General features: G+C 42.3%; 1 protein-coding gene across 4 annotated transcripts; it reads right to left on the reverse strand.

Annotated features, from left to right (window-relative positions):
* Nucleotides 1-258: 258 nt before the first annotated feature.
* LOC147635738 (uncharacterized) lies at nt 259-11,573 on the reverse strand. Of its 4 annotated transcripts, none has more exons than XM_086803139.1 (7): nt 11,309-11,560; nt 9,264-11,028; nt 7,517-8,977; nt 4,698-4,739; nt 4,559-4,583; nt 3,560-3,697; nt 259-2,944 (listed from the first exon to the last, which is right to left on the reverse strand). In XM_086803139.1, the coding sequence occupies exons 1-7, from the start codon at nt 11,360-11,362 to the stop codon at nt 2,914-2,916; spliced, it is 3,516 nt and encodes a 1,171-aa protein (XP_086659265.1). In that variant the 5' UTR covers nt 11,363-11,560; the 3' UTR covers nt 259-2,913. The 4 variants fall into 4 exon arrangements, with proteins under 4 accessions (XP_086659265.1, XP_086659266.1, XP_086659267.1 ...); XM_086803140.1 differs by lacking the exon at nt 259-2,944 and adding an exon at nt 3,251-3,480 and having other exon boundaries at nt 11,309-11,559; XM_086803141.1 differs by lacking the exons at nt 259-2,944; nt 4,698-4,739 and having other exon boundaries at nt 3,561-3,697; nt 7,515-8,977; nt 11,309-11,559.
* Between the last annotated feature and the right edge of the window lie 1,794 nt (nt 11,574-13,367).

Genomic DNA, 13,367 nt, shown 5'->3' on the forward strand with positions numbered 1-13,367 from the left:
GAAGTACTTAAGTAAGCATGCAATGAAGCAAAAGGAAGAGGTGCACAATGGTAAAGAGCATCACAACCATCTTACCAGCTAACCAAACCCTTCTACTACCCAATGCATGAGACAAACCATCACTCTACTCATTATCTTTGAATATCTCTGATTCTTTCACTTGATGTAAAAATGGTTATGACCAATGAAACAATGTAAACATAGCAATTGTGTGCCCCACACCATTTTCTGTTACCATGTATAAACTGCATCACTTTGCAGAAATTTAGTACACATTGAGGTCAAGGTTTTCGGCTGAAATAATCTCTTGTAGGTTAGCAGAACCCTACAAGTTGAAGCAAAACTATGCTGTAATGTGGGGAAAATATATACCATCATTAGGCCAGAAGAATCTGACTCACCAATAATTTGAATGAAAAGAAAAAAATCACTAAAAACAAACGAAAAAGGAACGGAAAAACTTAAGACTTTAAAAAGTGGTAAGTTTCCACTTTTCGTGACGCTTAGAGAACATTCAAAAGCAAAGTTCTACTGTGCCAATCAATCCTACAACAGCAAAATGCGCATTTCCAAAATAGGGACTTACCTTCTCTATGATCTTGCCATTAGAATGTCCTGGTCAGGCAAAATACTCATATACTACACCAAACCATCAGCGTAGCCAATCAAAGTAAAGCATGTGTCTTGTCAAAGACTAGCGAATGAAGTGGCTCTTTCTGGACTTAGAGAAGGCTTTTCTTAAGTTTGTCTCATCTTTGAATGGGCAAAACCTTCAAAATTGTTTGTATGTATAATACTTTCTATTTGGTACCTTTATGTAAGTTGAATGAACCAGAGAGCTCTGTTGTGTAATGATCATAGGACAGCCTGACACAGAAATCCTATCTGATGAAACCGTAACATGTATATCTTTCCATCTGTGTCTGGAAAAACCCTCACAACAATAACAAGATGCTACAATTACATAAAAGTGCCCGCAACAGAGAGCTCTCCCTTGATACGATCAAAGGAAAGCCTTGTCGACATCAACAAAAATAGTTTTCTCTTTCAAGGAAGCAAAGCCCTAATCGGAATAGCGATATGGCAATTTGAGATTTACCTGAAGGTGTAGAGGCCATGGCAGCAGGGGCGAGGCCGACTGGTGGAGATGCATGTGCAAATCTTTCATCTTTTCCCATTTCGTCTTTGGGTGTGACTATGGTGATAGCGTGTCTTAATCTGATGATCAGAAGCCTTCATGGCTTGTGGCCATGGCAACCTGTGCTACAAAGCCTTCCCTTTGCTATGATGCTTGCTGCAATTCCTGGGCTTTGGGGCTCTCTGTAACGCCCGAATGATCTCTGCTAGAGAGCCTTCCTTGGCTATGGCGCTGATGATCTCTGCTGTAATTTCAGGGCTAAGGAGCTCACTGTAAGCCAAATGCTCTGAGCCTTGTTCGGCTATGGGGCTCTCCGTAACAGCCAAATGATCTCTGCTACAAAACCTCACTTGGTAATGACGATGATGATCTCTGCTACAAGTTCTAGAATAATTATTGGCTCTCTGTTATAGACAGATAATCTTTGCTTCACTTGGCTATGGCGATGATGAGCAGAATTCCAGGTTTTCGGGCGCTCCGTAGCAACCGGAAGGTTAGGATTTCGTGTGTGAGAGAGAGAGAGAGTAAAGCGCTCACTGCTGCGAAAGCTTAACAGATGAAGATTTTCGCGTGTAACAAAGATGGGGTACCCTGCTGCATCTTGTAGTTGCAGAATGGAGAGGGAGATTGCCTTGCCCCGCCATCGCCATGAGAACACAAAGGCACCAAGCGTCATACTCAAGGAGCTCCCGCGAGCCACAGTTTGAGTGAACTTGTGTAACGAAGAAGGGGTGGAGAGAGGACCCGCCCTGCTGCATCTTGTAGTAGCAGGGAAATTGCCTTGCCCCGCCATCGCCATTAGAACACAAACGAGTATGCGCATGTGTGTGTAATGCAGGGAGCCATTTTGAAGCTAGCATAAGAACCAAACTGTTGTTGCAGGTATTTTCTTCCGATCAGTTTTTAGCAATGACAAACAGACATTAACAAGGCCTTATTGAGGGATTGTCTGTACAAGAACATGCTGCCCTTTTGAAAAGGGGATTGCGTGTAGTGTCAACAGGTATGCAAACTGTGCTGTGCTGGCAAAAAACCTAAGAATCGCTTGATGGGCTTCTTGTCTAGGATGCATTCTCTTGGATTGCAGTAAGCGCAGGGTATTCCTAGCAAGAGCTAACTCATATTGATGCTCTGAACTACCTCAAAGTAGATGCAGTCTGAGGGCCTCTGTCCAGACGCTGTAACCTGCACTTGCATCTTGAAAGCCTGTGCCAGATTAAAAGCTTAGGGAGGAGGAATGCACATTGAGATTGCCAGACAAGGAAAAACTTATTGTGCTTGGCCAGGTTTTTGTGGAAATGTTTACCAAATGAAAAACCCTTGCAAAAGTACAACCACTGCTTGAGGAGCTCCTTGCTTAGGATCTCTCTAGATGCTAGGACCTTTTCTTGCAACTTGAAGACCAGTGGCAACATTGGAGCAGGTGACAAGGGGAACAAACTCATGATGACATTGCCATGCACGGAGGAACAAACTCGATATTGACATTGCCTTATTGTTGCAGGATATGCCTAAAACAGCAGGGTTAGGATGCTCTCATTTCCAGATGCAATGACTGTTGTTTACATCTTGAAAGCCTTCAATACCAAATAAGCATGTGCCAAGGAGGAATAATTTTATCCAAATAGGGGGTTGGCTGGAAAAGATATTATACTTTTATGCCCAATGTAGAGCTTTTGCAAAGCACGACAATTGCTTGAGGAGCTCCCTGCTTGGGATGTTATCTCCTCAAATGCACTAATTCTTGGATATGCCCACGAGGATGCTCTTCCATACTAGAGTGATATTGTGCATACCTTGAGAACACTACAACAGAATGAGGGTTTAGTAGCAAAAATAGCAGCGCTTTTATAACTAGAAAGGTACGGAGATGTCGGGCCTATATTGTTCCTAAACAAGCTACTATTTTCGCTGCAATGGATTCACTGCAATAGCAGTGAAAGTACTACATAATAAAAAAAAGCTGGATCACAGACTCCCCAGTCTTTCCCAGCTCTTTTTTTTCTAATGTAGACACAGTAAAACTAACATAACTTCACATCATCATGGACAGGTGTAATGTAAAACTTGACAAATACCAAAAAGAAAAGACATTTGCAATTCATGATTTTAGGAATGTCAAAATTCAATTACAATACTTAGCGTAATTACATAAGTGTATGATTCCAAAAAACGCATGTACAAGATAAAGCGTAATGAAAACCTATGGAGCTAGGGACTATCTAGATCTCATGATGTGCGATTATTATTGTTCCTTATTACAGCTTTAGTCACTTCGCTTCTCACATTTCCATTGCTACACCGGCATGGATATTTGCACTACCGTTTCTAGTTACATGATCCTAAAACACAATAAAACTAACATAACTGAGAATCTGTTTTGCAAAAACAAAGACGTTTAGGATTTAGGAATGTACTTACTTGCCATGCTTGCCAAGCATCTCCTTTAGTAATAACAATATATCCTTCGTCTTGCACCCTATCAAATAGAGCTTGCAAACCCTGTTGTAATGCAAAATCATATTCATCTTGCGTAGGGAGGCGGTCCATTGCTTCAAGCTATAGACATACAAACAAATGAACATTTTAGAAAGTTGTTATTTAAGATAACTTTCTTTAATTAAAAGATAAGATACAATTTCAGCTAATATATACTTACAAATATTATTGGGATATCAACTCCTTCTTCACGTCTTATGTATATAGCCTTATACATATGGCTATCGGCATACATTGGAAGCTACCGGCATACGTAGGAAGCTACCGACATAATGCATAAAACTACCGGCATGCGTTGGAAGCTACCGGCATAATGCATTGGTAGCTATCGGCATAATGCATAAAGCTACATGCCCGGCATGCATTGGATGCTATCGACATGCCTGGCATGCGTAGGAAGCTGCTGGCATGCGTTGGAAGCTACCGGCATGCGTTGGTAGCTACCGGTATAATGCATAAAGCTACTGACATGCGTACGTAGCTATCGGAATGCCCGACATGCATAGAAAACTACCTGCATGCGTTGGTTGCTATCGACATGCGTTAGAAGCTATTGACATGCATAGGTTGCTACCAGCTTCCATAGATTGCTACCGGTATGCATAAGTAGCTACCGACATGCCTAGGAAGGTACCGACATGCATAGGTAGCTACCAGCATGCATGGTGCATGGAACATGGGAAAATAAACAAACCCTAAACTTACAAACCCTATAATATGTAAAAGCATAAGAGAAGAAACATACAAGAAAGAGATCTCTTATCTAGTGAGGCTTGTATGTGTTGAAAACTTACAAAATCAAACCAAAATAAGAAAAAAATGTATCAATAATAAACCCTAATCTTAAAAGCCCTAAAACTTACAAACCCTATAAACATTTTAAGCATAAGAGGAGAAACATACAAGAAAGAGATCTTTTACCTTATGAGGCTTGTATGTGTTGAAAACTTGCAAAATCAAACCAAAATAAAGAAAAAATGTATTAATAACAAATCCTAATCTTAAAAGCCCTAAAACTTACAAATCCTATAAACATGTAAAAGCATGAAAGAAGAAACATACAAGAAAGAGATCTCTTGTGAGGTTTGTATGTGTTGAAAACCTACAAAATTAAACCAAGTCGAGAAAAAAAAAAGAATTAAGAAAAATCAAGATCTCTTACCATATGAAGCTTTAATGGAGAGCTGTTAATTAGGAAAAAAGAAGAAAGAAAAAAGAAGAAAAGAAAAACTTAAAAGAGAGAAAAGAGTAAGGAAATACTCAAAAGATAGCTTTCATGGAAAGCTTGTTTGCATACAAGATAAATGAAAACAGTAGACATACCTTGCTTGAGCTTGAGGAGGATAGGGTAGGAGAGATAAAAGTGATAGACAAGACAAAAACTTGCAGAAAAAAACTCAGAGTACAAGTTTATTGTATTCAAAAGATAAAACTATGTGACGACAAAAAAAGCGAGATTTTTTTACAGTATAGCAATGTTTTTTCATTGCTATAGACACTGTTGAGCAGCGTTATTTTGCTGCTAGGTAGCAACAGCGATAAATCGCTACTGAGCATCTTGAAAACCCCCGATATTTTCCTTTGGAAATGCTACTACACTCTCGATGTGTTGCGTTGGGGAGCGTGGGATCAGATGCAGGGTTGATCTAGGACCAATAAGATGAAGTGGACACAGTTCATTCAAACTTGGGTTGACAGTTCATTCAGACTTGGGGGACGCAGGATCTTCTTCACTCTCTTTGATAGTCAATCTTAGATGGATTTATATACACCCCACCTCCCCCCCTATTAGCACCGATTCCCCCTTAATTGCCTTGAGAGGCTTGTATATTTTAATTTGATGTATATCACCCACATAGTTGAGGATCAGTCTCCGCAAGATTCTTGTAGCTTTAGCATTAGGGCTGCAAAGGAGGATCAGCCTCCGCAAGATTCTTGTAGCTTTAGCATTGCGGTGCTGTTTTGCAGCCCTAGCAATTGCTGAAGTGATTTTGTATATGCTTTATGGAATATGTCTAGCCCTTTTTTCTTTCTTCTGGGGAAAAATCAAAAAGAAACTCAAAACAAGCAATGCCAAGATTATGCAAAAAGTGGAGTTGTAAACATGCAAGTTTGCGAAGTAACATGTTCTGATTTCCTTGTCATGAATATGCAAAGTGAAGTTGTAACTTGGGGATAGAAAACGTTGCAAGTTGGCATAAATCTGGCAAGAAGTCGTATTTTGTGCGCGAGAATACCTCATTTACCAGACGTGAGCAACTACATGCAGTAGGCCCGAGGCATTAAGAGACAACCTCTTTTTTGAGCATATCCTCCTACGATTAGTGTATTCCATGAGTCTACATCCCCAATGAACAGTTCATCAATCACAATTGCCATGCCTTCCCCTTTAGCATACACATCCAACAAAGCGTTACAAAGAACAATATCATTTTCCGGTATTCTGTGTTCGGTATTCTACCCTTACACCTATGGGTTTCTAGGGTTACTTCGTTTGCAGAGAGGGGCCTTCACCCTTCATCCATTTGAAACAATTTAGTCCTATGATTATTACAGACCAAGAGACAGACCAAGAGACAAAACACCACAGGAAGAGCGCTCCTCAAGCACTCGTTCAGCTGTTGCAGCACATTTACTGCAAAAAAGCACTGCCAGCACAAAATTATTTCCGACAAAAACCCCTAACAAGAAAACTCATCACATGACATGGGAGCCATCTTGGACAGTATGACTGGTTGGCATGTTTTGAGTTTCTTTTTGAATATTGGAGTGATGAGATGTAAAGAATGCAAGCACTCGCTGGATGGTGGGACGATCATCTGGATGATCAGCTGTGCATGCCACACCCATTCGCAGGAGGTGCTCTGCCAATCTATGGTCATGGCTAGATGAGGTACTTGCACCGGCGTAATAAGGGCTTTTATGCATTAGGGATGTATGTAGCAGCTCTATATTCAAATCTGCACCACCCTCAGGCTCTGAAGGTAGCTTTGATTTGACCCACTCATGAAGACTTAGCCCATCCAAAAAGTCTTGTGTGGGACTTCTCCCAGTCAGCATCCTCAGTAGAACAACTCCGTAACTATACACATCTACCTTTGTCGTAATCCGAGCGGCGTATGCATACTCTGTGAGCAAGTCAAAACATAGACAATGTTAGGCTTTGGATAGATTTTGGTGTGCCTTAGTTTACCCACAGGACTAAATGATACATTATGAATTAGAAAGGATCTAAGGTTGAAAAGAGGTGTCGCGATCTTGCTTAACCTAGACCGTCGGGCAAGTGAACTAGGGGTGAACTCAGGGTATACCATGGGGATTTTTGAGACTTAGAAAAATTTGGAGGGGTTGAGTTCAAAAGAGGATTCGAGCTTGGAACCATCCGCTCAAACTTTCAACATCTAACCACTATGCTATACTTTCCAGCAGGCTGTGCAGAGTGTTTTTAAATTTAAATCTTGATATTTTGGTCCTTTGTTCACTTTTACTAGAAAATGTTTCTCTAGTTCACTTTCTTACCCGAAAAGGTCTCCCTAGTTCACCCCTAGTTTACCCACAGTTCACTCGTAGTTCACTTGGAGAATCCAACGGTGTTAATGAAATCCCGATCGCGACGCCTCTTTCCAACCATAGATCCCTCCTAATTCATGATGTGTCACTTAGTCATGAGGCCTTACATCATCCCTAGTTTACTTCAAACAAAAACAAAGAAAAAAGTTGAGAGTCCTGGTTTACCAAGTTTAAGGCCTAGTTTACTAACCTCCACTTTTGGTAAAGCACAACAAAACATATCAAACACCAACTACAAGAATATATATATATATATACACAATATAATCTGTGTGCTTCACCAGTTATAATAGTTAGACTATACTAGACCTGGTGCCATATAACCAATTGATCCTTTGAAGTCAGAAGATAAAGAGACTGCTTTAGCGCCTCTTTCGATCAGCTTCGCAAGTCCAAAGTCTGCAAGATGTGGGTCGAGGTTGGAGTCGAAGAGAATGTTGCTGGGCTTCACATCTCCATGGATGATGGGCACACCATATTCGTGATGTAGGTAGGCAAGGGCTTGGGCGACACTAACTGCTACCCGCAACACCATCTCCGAGTAACTAAATCCAGTAGACTCCATTTGCCTCGTCTCATCGAAATGCGTTTCCAAATACTGCTCCAGGCTTCCATTTTCCATATATTGCAAGACTAATGCTTTAACATCCAGGTTAAGCACACAACCCAAAATTTGGACAAGGTTTCGATGCCTCAGCTTGCTAAGGATTTTCATTTCTCGTAGGAATGCCTCATGGGAGCTATTATCTATATCCTTGAGCTTTTTCACTGCCACAATCTTACCATCACCAAGCACACCCTTATACACCTGACTAAGACCACCTTGCCCAAGAAGGTTAGCCTCCGAGTAACCTTGTGTTGCTTCCATGAGCTCTTGAGCTGAATATCGTTTTGCTCCTGCTAGCCTTCCAGTGATGACCAGCTCTTTACCCACCTTTGCATGATGAAAGTAGCGCCATGATACCGCTACTACTAGTAATGACACCAATAACAGACTGAAAGTAATAAGAACAATTCCCCTCCATTTGCTAAGGTGAAGAATACTATGGTGGTGCCCTTGTTCCCTGGACATTAAGGTGGTATCCGTGCATTCCTTGTTGAGAAGTGGCCCACAGAGGCCTGGATTTCCTTGAAAGCAGCTTGCATTGAGATGCCTGAAGACCCCTTCATGTGTAGGGATGGGGCCACTGAAATTGTTGAAGGAGATGTTAAGCAGTTTTAGATGGAGAAGCCTGGTCCCAAGGAAGGAAGGAAGTGCCCCTGAGAGGTTGTTGCTTGAGAGATCTAGTGACTCCAAGAAAGTCAGGTTGCCTAATTCTGGTGGCAAGCCTCCAGAGAGTTGGTTTTGTGAGAGGTTGAGAGCTGTAAGGGATGCACATTCACCCAATCCCTGTGGTATGCCACCAGTAAAGCTGTTTCCAGACAAATCTATGGTTTGAACCATTACTAGACTGCCCAACCAGAGGGGCAGAGGGCCAGAAAATTCATTGTGAGACAAGTCCAATGAGATTGCTAATGTGACTAGTGTATGCGCGAGGCTTGATCGCAAAGAACCGTTTAGCCGGTTGGAAGACAAATCCAACTCTAGTAAGCTCATGAAGCCTTCAAAGTCCGGAATCTCACCATGAAGCAAGTTGTCTCCCAGGTACAAGTACTGCAACCCTTGATACTTCCCCAAGCTGCTCGGGATTCCTCCAGTGAGGCGGTTACTAAAGAGCGAGAGAGTGAAGAGAAAAGTACAATTGGAGAAGGCATCCCATGGGATCTCACCTGTCAAGCCATCACTAAAGGGTGAGAGAGTGAAGAGAAAATTAATACAATTAGATATTAAGTTGTACAGAGTGGCCATTCTGTAGGTTAAGCTGGTGACCAGGCATAGCCTTGCAGAGTGGCTTGTGACCCTGGGCCATTCTGGGGTGGCCTGTTTTTACTGGTTGTTGGTCGACCATTCCACGGAATGGTCGATCAACGACTAGTAAAAACACAGGAGGTAATGGCATTCCCGGCATCCTCAGTAACCTGAATTTTAATGTTCGCTAACCATGTGGGATCTCACCTGTCAAGCGGTTGGAGCCAAGATCCAGCAGCCGAATCTGTCCTAAATTTGAGAACTGTGATGGTGATAGAGAACCGCTTAGTTCGTTGGACTGCAATTGTAAGAATGTAAGATTTGTGAAGTTACTGAAATCAAGCAGGTGGAAAAGGCCTGAGAGGTTATTTTCTGACAATTGAAGTGTTTGCAAATGAGCCAACAGTATAAGACTGGAGCTGGGGATGGTGCTGGTCAGCTGATTTGAGCTCAAGTCGAGTTCCAAGAGTTGTGTGCAGTTGCCCAAGCTCAAGGGAATGGCCCCTGTCAATTTGTTTTGGGACAGCGTTAGCTTTTGAAAATTTCCTAGCTGGCCAAGCTCTGTTGGAACGACACCCGAAAGCTCATTGTCGTTAAGTTCAAGAGTGACGAGGTTTGTGCAATTCGATGCCAAGGCGGGCGGGATGATTCCTATAAGCCGATTAGAACCTAAATTAAGGAACTCCAGGTGATTTAAGAAGCTGAGTTGTGCTGGGATATGTCCTGTTAGCTGGTTGAAGGATAAATCAAGGATTGTGAGGTATGTGCAGTTGGCTAAACCTAAAGGAATGGGACCCGTGAGGGCGCTGTTTTGCATAAGCTCTAATACCTGAAGATTTTGCAGGGAGGAAAGCTGGTTTGGAATGGGACCAACTAGCTGGTTGGAGAACAAGTTCAGGATACTGAGGTGGGTACAATTTCCTAAACTTGGAGGGATAGCCCCTGTGAGGTGGTTTTGATCCAAGGATAATATTTCTAGATTGTGCAAGCTGCTGCCAAACTCGGTCGGAATGGGGCCGGTCAGCTGGTTGGAATACATGTTAAGTTCGACGAGGTTAGTGCAATTGCCAAAGCTTGGAGGGATAGGCCCCGTGAGTGTGTTACTATCAAGGTAAAGAAGTTGAAGATTGTGTAGCAAGTGAAACTGGCTCGGAATAGGACCGGTTAGCTGGTTGGAATTGAGCGTAAGCTCGGTGAGGCTGGTGCAGTTGGCCAAGCTTGGAGGGATATGCCCCGTGAGATTGTTTTGATGGAGGTAAAGGCTTTGAAGATTTTGCAGCAAGTGAAATTGGTTTGGAATGGGACCGGATAGCTGGTTGGTATTGAGTTCAAGGTCGATGAGGTTCAAGCAGTTTGCCAAGCTTGGAGGGATGGCTCCTGTGAGGTGGTTGTGCCATAACAGTAGGGTTTGGAGGTTAGGTAAGTGCATGCAAAGGTCGGATGGCATGGAGCCACTGAGTGCATTAACACAAAGACCCAATGCCTGCAAGCGGGAGGCATTGCGATTTGCAAACATGGCTAGTGGGATAGGCCCAGTGAGGTTGTTGTCACAGAGATTCAAGAGCTCAAGGGAGGAGAGGGAAGCGAGGGATGATGGGATGGGAGTGCTCAACATGTTGGAATGAAGATCCAACATCTCAAGTGCAATGCAACCCTCGAGCTGAGAGGGTATACGGCCTGTAAAAGAGTTATTGGAAAGATCAAGGATGGATAAGAAGGTGAGGTTGCCAAGGTGAGGCGCCATGGAGCCCGCCAAGCCTGCCCCGGATAGATTGAGGCCTTGGATATGATGGCCTGAGGGGTTGCAAGAAACCCCCACCCATGACTTACAAACAGTGGAAGTGTTGGCAGCATTCCAGCTCCACAGCACATGCTGTGATGCCTTAGAGATGTAGTTTGCCTTCCACTCCAAAAGAGCATCCACTTCCATTAGGTCAATATGTGGCATAGGCTTACACAATACTGCAATTCCCTACAATTGCCAATGCAAAATTACTCACAAACAATTAAGTTATTAGAAGGCTTCCTTCTTCATTAGCTTTACACACACCCCTATGCACAGGCCTATATGTATGTATGTGTGCGTGCGTATGCATGTGCATACACACACACAATATATATGCAACGTACATATATATTTACACACACGGGCGCGCACACACACCGAACTACCGCATTATTAAGGAGTACCACCTTTGCAAATATTTTGTTTTACATTTCAATCACTACTTCAAGAAGGGCTAATTACATACCACGATCGTTGGAAACACTATCCAAAAGATCTGAAGAGTAAGTTTCTTCTCCATATTGAGGCTCACAATTGCCAAAATAGATGCAAATATTGCTTCTGCATACGTCTTGCAGCTCAAGGTGAAGCTACCAGCAAGGCCACACCTCTATACAAATGATGAAGTACTCCTGGCTCACAAAGTAGAAGATGCCCAAAAGTTGCTGATTACTTTGGATGCCTTGAGGGTTCGTTCTCTCTCGCTTCAACTCTTGTGCACCTCTATATTTATCACAAAAAAGGCTTGAAGTTGTGTACCACGCGCAAGGCAAGTTGGTCAAGAAGTTGATGATTCCAGTACTATTAAAGGTTGGAAAAAATGTGCACCCCCAAGACTTTGAAAAATGTGTATGTGTACTCCCAAGACTTTGAAGTTCCTAAATGTTACTCAAGAAGTTGACACAAGGTGACAAGAGCCCACAAGGCACAATGGGGTTTGAACACACGTCAAAGTGAAGAAAAAATATGTATTCTTGGTACAGGCCCCATAATGCAAATCCAAGCCCAAGATTTGAAATCCTAACACAAGGTGATGTCACATCGAGTGCTCTAATGGAAATCCTTGTCAAACCCACACTTCAAATTCCTAAAAGGTGGTCCAATTCCTAAAAGTTGGTGATGGCTCTAATGGAAATCCTAGTCAAGCCACTTCAAATTCCTAAAAGTTGGTCCAAACTTTAACAGAAGGTGACAAGCAACTATAGGATCTGAAGGGAACCCTTTACTTTCTTTAGACAAGTGGAGTAGAAACTTACCCTTCTGTGTAGAAGAGTAAAATTTCAAATTATCCTTCGAAGTCAAGCTAATCATGTCCAAAAAAAAAGGTTAAACATTAGTCATAGCCATTTGAGACCAAAATTATAACTAGTCATGATTTTCAAATTAAAAAATAATAATACTAAGCTCATTTTGTTTGGTATGACCCCTTTCAAAAAGCGGTGATATTCTCTTTATGGTCATAAACCACAAAAGCATGATAAAATAAACTTCATAGATTGATGCCACATATGAACGCAGAACATCAAATCAAAATAAAAGGATAAATCGTTTATAATGTGCATATACTAGTTTTGGATAGCTGCACACGTAATGTTGATAGTTATAAAATTCCTTCACCCTTCCCAATTGAAGGGCATTTTTTGAAGGAGCCCTTCCATTGACAGCCTCGTTTTGGTTTTGGCCTTCATAGGACTAGTCTGCCACCCGTCCTCTGGACAGGGAGGAATGCATACCATGGAGGCATGCCTTAATTTGTAGCCCATGGAGCACTTGTGCTGCTGTTGCAAGCATCATTCATTTGATATGCATGTCCACCAAGGCATTGCCCAAGAACCCTTGACAGACAATTACATTAGGAATTTGTTTTTCCTTGTCACTTGCTCCTCTACCGTCCACATGCCTAAGATGCAAGTGAAGTTGACCATGTCTAGACAGAGGCCCTAAAATTGTATAACCATTAAAAAAAGTTCGGTTTTCCTTGACCTCCTCCTATTGGGCAAATAGTGCAAATGCTGCAGACCAAGCACTACATCGAGTGGGCAGACCAGTTTGCAAAAGGACACATGTTAATATTTGCTAATAACGCCAAGTAAAATGAGTGCAAATATGCAAGTTTGGGCCTACTTGTCTACCATGGGAAAAAATGTGCACATGTGTATACATAGGAAGAAAACATACAGACATATATTAGCTTTGGTCCAAAAAAAATCTTTGTTTTGCATCTCATCAGCTTTCCCCATAGCATGCCACTTTATACAAATCTGCCAGTGCATTGCCAAACATTCACACGCACGCTGTTTGCATGCATATTTGCACCTCCACCCATGAAAATGCATCCAATTGTATGTTTACACACTCGCACGTGCATGGACCTACACCCCATGTGTGCACACTCTCTCGCATAAACCCATGCTCGTACTTGTTGCAGCACCCCACCCACTCATTTGCTCCTACATATTCACGCCCACCCGCATACACACCAAACCCCCCACATTTTCACGTACATGAAGGCCCATTGCCCCTAT

Source organism: Cibotium barometz, chromosome 9 (genome assembly GCF_041138505.1).
Source record: "Cibotium barometz isolate CiBa-2024 chromosome 9, ASM4113850v1, whole genome shotgun sequence".
Taxonomy (NCBI): Eukaryota; Viridiplantae; Streptophyta; class Polypodiopsida; order Cyatheales; family Cibotiaceae; genus Cibotium; species Cibotium barometz.

What these genes read in the sequence shown, in the direction of transcription:
- LOC147635738 (XM_086803138.1), bottom strand. Translation starts at nt 11,362, where the DNA reads ATGGAGAAGAAACTTACTCTTCAGATCTTTTGGATAGTGTTTCCAACG. An exon ending in TAGTGTTTCCAACGATCGTG is followed by an intron (nt 11,029 to 11,308) that starts GTATGTAATTAG and finishes TGGCAATTGTAG; the next exon opens with GGAATTGCAGTATTGTGTAA. An exon ending in AATTGGTTATATGGCACCAG is followed by an intron (nt 6,766 to 7,516) that starts GTCTAGTATAGT and finishes ACTTGCTCACAG; the next exon opens with AGTATGCATACGCCGCTCGG.